At 34.7% G+C, this 6,140-nt stretch overlaps 1 protein-coding gene across 1 annotated transcript; it reads left to right on the plus strand.

Annotated features, from left to right (window-relative positions):
- Window positions 1-4,554: 4,554 nt before the first annotated feature.
- On the plus strand, window positions 4,555-5,909 carry LOC109192006. Its single transcript, XM_019342634.1, has 2 exons — window positions 4,555-5,852; window positions 5,900-5,909. The coding sequence occupies exons 1-2, from the start codon at window positions 4,555-4,557 to the stop codon at window positions 5,907-5,909; spliced, it is 1,308 nt and encodes a 435-aa protein (XP_019198179.1).
- Window positions 5,910-6,140: the final 231 nt, after the last annotated feature.

Genomic DNA, 6,140 nt, shown 5'->3' on the forward strand with positions numbered 1-6,140 from the left:
AAATAAAACCTACACTTCTTAGAATTTTCTAGGTTTGAACATTTAGTTTTAACATATTTCACATTTAGCATTAACATTTTGCACATTTAGTGTTAAAAGATTGCACTTGCACTTAGGGTTTCAATTTTAGAATTTATGACTGAGTTTTTGGTTTTATTAGTTTAGTGGTTCGCTTTTTACTACTTCGTTAAAAACTTGCTAGAAAACCCCCGTAGGAAAAACTTAGTCGAGGAAAGAGTACACGATATATGGGTAATGCATGTGTTGTTTCGGTTGCCTCATTAAAAATATTAACTTAAGAAAATTATGTGCGAAAAAAAACTTAGTTAAAAGAAAAAGAATACAATCATAAGCCTTCAGGGCATAATTCACTACTACAAAAATGATATATATATATATATATATATATATATATATATATATATATATATATATATATATATATATATATAAAAGAATATGCGCCCGAAGTTTAAACATCGAACGCGTAAAGTGGGGGCGGTGGCACTTTTGTAATTAAAATGACACTATATAATTAATTTTTTATTTTTTTAAAATTAAAAACAACACAGATTGTGGAGCTGCTTATTTAGAAGAACTATATGCTTCCAAAGCTCTCGCACTTCGGCCGCATATAGTTAACGCGATAATATAATATGCGTCCGATGTTCCTAACATCAGACGCAGATTGTTAGGGTTTTTCTAAACAAAACTACCCCTAACCCCTCGTCTTCCCCACACCCCGCAACTCCTCTGTCAAAAATCAGTCATCTGTCGTACTCCTCCACAACTCCTCCATCGCACAACTTTTTCTCACCGCCGCATCTTCTCCATCGTCTTCCTATCGTCTTCTCGTTGCACAACCCCACACTATTCCACGTCATTCCCCTCCATCGCACTCCTCCATCGCCACCAATCTCCAGCCCTGTCGTTGCCGCCACTGGTCTCCCGTCTTCGCCGCAAGCTCGCCACAAGGTATATATATACACACACACACATATATATATATATATATATATATATATATATATAATATTAAGTTTTTAATTTAATTTTATTTATTTGAAATATATTTTAGAAATTTTATTGTTGTTCATGTTAGTTTAGATCAGTTGTGTGTTATTGTATAAGTTAGGCATTATTGTGATGGTTTAATAAAACAAAATAGAAAAATAATGAGTGAACTTTGGAAAAGATGAGCAATTGCATTCCAATTTTAATAAATGCCTTGATCCTTATTTCCTTCATGTTTTGCACCTGCACTGTGATAGAATATTTCTGAATTTGGTTTAGGTTGAATTTGGTAAAATTTTCATATTCTTCTATTGAGTTTTTGTATAATTCATATAAGGGGTGTCAGCACACGAGCACAAGTTTTATATTTATTCTAGTTGTTAAAGGTTTTAATTTCTAGTCAATTATTTTATACATTCTTTGAGTTGGCATTAACTTTGCATTGATGAGGAAAATAAATTGGAAAGGCTATTTGCGTACAACTCGATCTTATGCTTGATTTTATTTTAATTTCTTTTCTTTTTAATAGTGTCTTTGCTTGAGGACAAGCAAATAAATGTGGGGAGATTTGATAAACATTATTTGTATTGATAATTTATATTAATTCTTTTTATTATTCATTAGTAATTTTAATTAATTATGCATTTATTTTCATTTATTTTAATACTTAATAATGTTTGGGTTTTTAATATTTTTTGTTTAGTTTTTGTTAAATTTATCAGCACTAATTTCTCAACCTCAGTTTTATTATTATTATTATTATTATTATTATTATTATTGTTATTATTATTATTATTATAATATTATTTTTATTTTTATTTTTATTATTATTATGTTAGTAGTTTGTTCCCATCCCAAATTAAATGCAGATCAACGCCGCATGCGTGAACAGAAGCGAACGACGCGGACGATAGAGGCTCCAGTCCTTGGACGTCCGACTGTTTCTGGCAAGAAGTTCTGTGGCATCCCTTAGATCAAGGACTGTTGTGGCTATTCTTCATTGGAATCGCAGCGTTACGGTTGGGCTGAAGACTATAAATATTGGGCAGAAAACATCAAGTGGGTCATCATCAATCTCTCCGGAGCAACTCCGGAAGACAACGACCGGTTCTACTCTTGGCGGCGTCCGGCAACTGGTTTGGTGTTTCGGCGGCAATTTCCGGCAGCAGCAGCCTCTTTTGTTGGCAGTGAAAGTCTTTTCCGGGTTTTAATTTCTTCTTTTTCAATTGCCATGCACTTTGTTAATCATTCAGATTCTAGTTTGTGAGTTGTAAACTGAGCTTTTAATGTCAAATTGTTATTATATTTGCTTTAAGCTTAGTTTATATTATAAGACGGTAATTTTGGGCAGCGTGCTTAAGAATTCTTCCTTTGTTTTCTTTAATTCACTTGCTTTTGTCGTTTTCTTCTGGAATTGCTTAGTGTTTTAAATATTCATTTGCTATTTGTTTAAAGGCAATGCATAGTATGTGTCAGTGTGAATTTCATTATGGCTTAGGAATATGGTTTTAATTAACATGAAGATTTTGCAGTCATTTAAGTTTTAATCTTGCTAATCAAATTTTGTTTTATCATAAGTTTTGAACTGTAATTCATTAAGTTGAAGTCTGGCCAATTTCATCGAATGTTATTAAACTTTATATTCGTTATTTGATTATCTGGTGCTTTTAATCTTGGTTCAATTACTTTGCATTTGAACTTATCTTCGACATTTGATTCTAGCATGCACTTTAAATTATCAAGTTAATTATTTTCAACTTTATAAGTTGCTCATTTCTTTCCTTGGGTTTCTGCATAGCATTTGGTTAGTTTTTACTACTGATATTACACTTTGAGTACTTTAAAACATTTCTTTATTTTTGAATCTTAAAATGTTTCCCTAGATTTTTATCATTCTGTTACATATCTAATTCCCTGCGATTTCCTTTTGTTCTTTAGTTTTTGATGATTATTTATTTTCTTTAAGTTCTCTGCATGCTTTTGATTTAATTATTCTACAATTCAGATTTCTTGTTAAACTCTTTTATTTCATCGATCTAATTATTTTCAAGTTTATTAAATTGCATTGTTATTAAATTGCATCGTATAATTCCCTGTGGGATCGACCCTTGCCTTTGCCCGCTATTGCTACAATAACTCGTGCACTTGCGAGGACAATATTAAAATTGTCTATCAATTTTGGCGCCGTTGCCGGGGAATTTGTTTACTGTGCAATTTGATTGTTTTTTTTCTACTATTATTGCCATTTGTTCCTTTTCTTGTTTTTTTTTTTATATTATTATTTTTTTTTTACTCCCGTGATTTTATTTATTTGTTTGAATTTATTTATTTTTGTTATTTTATTTATTTATTTAATGCAGGGTCGTCGTTCTTTTTAAACCCTAAATTGTTACCTTTAGACGACCATATTAATAGGAAAAAGAAAAGAATATTTATTTTTGAACCACAAGAAACAACCACAACTATGGCTGCACTTCCTCCACCCAATCCCAACCCCAATCCTAATCCTAATCCTAACCCCAACCCCAGGCTCAACCCTAGGCTGATGAAAGACTTTGGTAGGCCCGAAGTAGGAAATTCACCTTCTTGTATAGTGCTTACCAATGCAGGCAGGAATTATGAGCTAAAGACGATCCACTATAATCAATTACCGTCTTTTCATGGCCCGGCAACCGAGGATGCCCTACCTTCATTCGGGATATCTACGGGGTAGTCCAAAACTTTCCGTTGAATGACCTAACGGAGGATGAATTGAGAATGAGGTGTTTCCCTTATACCTTGAAAGATGCAGCAAGGACATGGTTCATGTCTCTCACGCCTGGATCCCTTCGGACGTGGCCGGAGGTGTACAATAAATTCATAGGTAAATTTTATTCCCATGCTAAAATTTCTGAATTGAGAAGAAAAATTGCAACTTTCTCGCAAGCTGAAGGCGAACCGTTTCATGAGGCATGGGAAAGGTTCAAAATGTTGCTCATTCAATGCCCCCACCATGGTTACCCATTGGAGCTGCAAAATCAAACCTTCTATGATGGTTTGACCCAAACTTGCCAATCAATAGTTGATAATGCGGCTGGAGGTGCCATGGGTGACAAAACTGCGGGGGAAACCTTAGAATTGTATGAAATGCTAGGAGCAAACTCCCAACAAAAAAGCATAAGGGGACGGGCACCAGGTTTGTATGAAGTTAGCTCAAATCCTGATTTGACAGCTTATATGTCTGAATTAACAAAACAAATGACAAGTATGTGCTCCATGATGAGTATGAACCAAAGGAATGCAGTTGTGAGTGAAGGAAATAACAATGTTGAGCAGGCTAATGCAATGAACAATTTTAATTAAAGGTCGAGAAATGACCCGTACTCTAATTCTTATAATCCGGGTTGGAAAAATCATCCCAATTTATCTTGGGGCAATAACCAAAATAATTTTCTACCAACTGTTCCACCTCAACCAAGGAAACCATCTTTGGAGGATTCCTTGAATACTTTGGTACATGCCTGCAATAAACATCAAGAAACAACTGAGCAGCAATTCAAGATGCAACATGAAGCATTCCAGATGTACCAAGAAGCAAATGATCAACGCTTCCAACGGCAGCAAGAAACAAATGATCAACGGTTCCAACGAACAGAGGCATCACTTGCCAGGAATGAGGCTTCACTAGCTAGAAATGAGACTTCTTTAAGAAAACTAGAAGTACAAGTGGGGCAAATCGCTGAATCTTTGCAAGGCCATGTGCCAGGTACATTACCCAGTCAACCTGAAGAAGCTAAGGTTATGACTGTTTTAAGAAGTGGTAAAATTACTGAAAATAATGGGAAAGAGAATACCACTTCTCAACCAACTAAAATAGTTGAAAACTTGCATGTTGATAAAGATGTGAATAAGGATGAACCCAAGTTGCATAAATCTGTTAATCCTTATGTGCCCCCTAAGCCCTATGTTTCCCCAGTTCCATTCCCTGGTAGATTGAAAAATTCAAAATTTGATAAATCATTTTTTGAAATTTATGATTTGTTGTCAAAAGTGCATGCGAATTTGCCTTTGTTAGACATGATTAAAAATATGCATGCATATGCTAAGTTTTTGAAAGAACTGAACACCAGGAAGCGTAGGTATGAACATAATGAAAAAGTTTTTATGTCTAAAACTGTAAGTGCTGTTTTTCAAACTGACTTGCCCCCAAAATTAGAGGACCCCGGTAGTTTCATAATAACTATTACAGTGGGGAATTCTAAGCAAGAAACAGCAATGCTTGATTTAGGGGAAAGCATTAACTTGATGCCATATTCTGTTTATTTACAATTGGGTCTGGATAAATTGAAATCTACTACAATGTCTCTCGAACTTGCTGATCGCTCTATTAGATATTCTAGGGGCATTATAGAAGATGTTTTGGTCCAGGTTGATAAATTGATAATTCCAGCTGATTTTGTTGTGTTAGACATAAATAAAAAGTGTAATCATGAGCAGGATATGCCTATTTTGCTTGGCCGACCCTTCATGGCCACAGCAAAAACAATGATTGATGTCCAAAGTGGAAAATTAACAATGACTGTCCTTGATGAAACTGTTGAATTTTCTGTTCTGAAATCAATGAAATTCCCTGAAATCAATAATAATCATTGTTTTGCTATAGATGTTTTAGATTCAATAATTTCTGCTGAGTTCTTAGATGAATATCGGTTGAAGGTCGAAGAGACTGAGGCTGATGAAGTCGAACCTCACCAAATCCCAAAAACAGATGGAAGTGGTAAAGGAGGTTCAGTTACAGGCTGTTTTGAGCAAACCGAGGAAGTACACCCTCATTCCATTGAAGCTGAAGTTCCACCCAAGCTTGAACTGAAACCTCTTCCTAATTCTTTGAAATATGCTTTCTTAGGTTCGAATAAGACTTATCCTGTAATAATTGCTTCTAACCTTTCACTTGAGCAAGAAACAAGTTTACTAGAAGTTTTAAAAAAATATAAAAGTGCAATTGGTTGGACAATAGGAGATATTAAAGGAATAAGTCCAACGGTGTGTATGCACCGGATCCTACTTGAAGAAGGCGCAACTCCTGTCCGTCAACCTCAGCGCAGGTTAAATCCAAATATGAAGGAGGTTGTACGGGCAGAAGTCCT

The sequence above is a fragment of the Ipomoea nil genome, unplaced genomic scaffold, assembly GCF_001879475.1.
Source record: "Ipomoea nil cultivar Tokyo-kokei standard unplaced genomic scaffold, Asagao_1.1 scaffold1735, whole genome shotgun sequence".
Lineage (NCBI taxonomy): Eukaryota > Viridiplantae > Streptophyta > Magnoliopsida > Solanales > Convolvulaceae > Ipomoea > Ipomoea nil.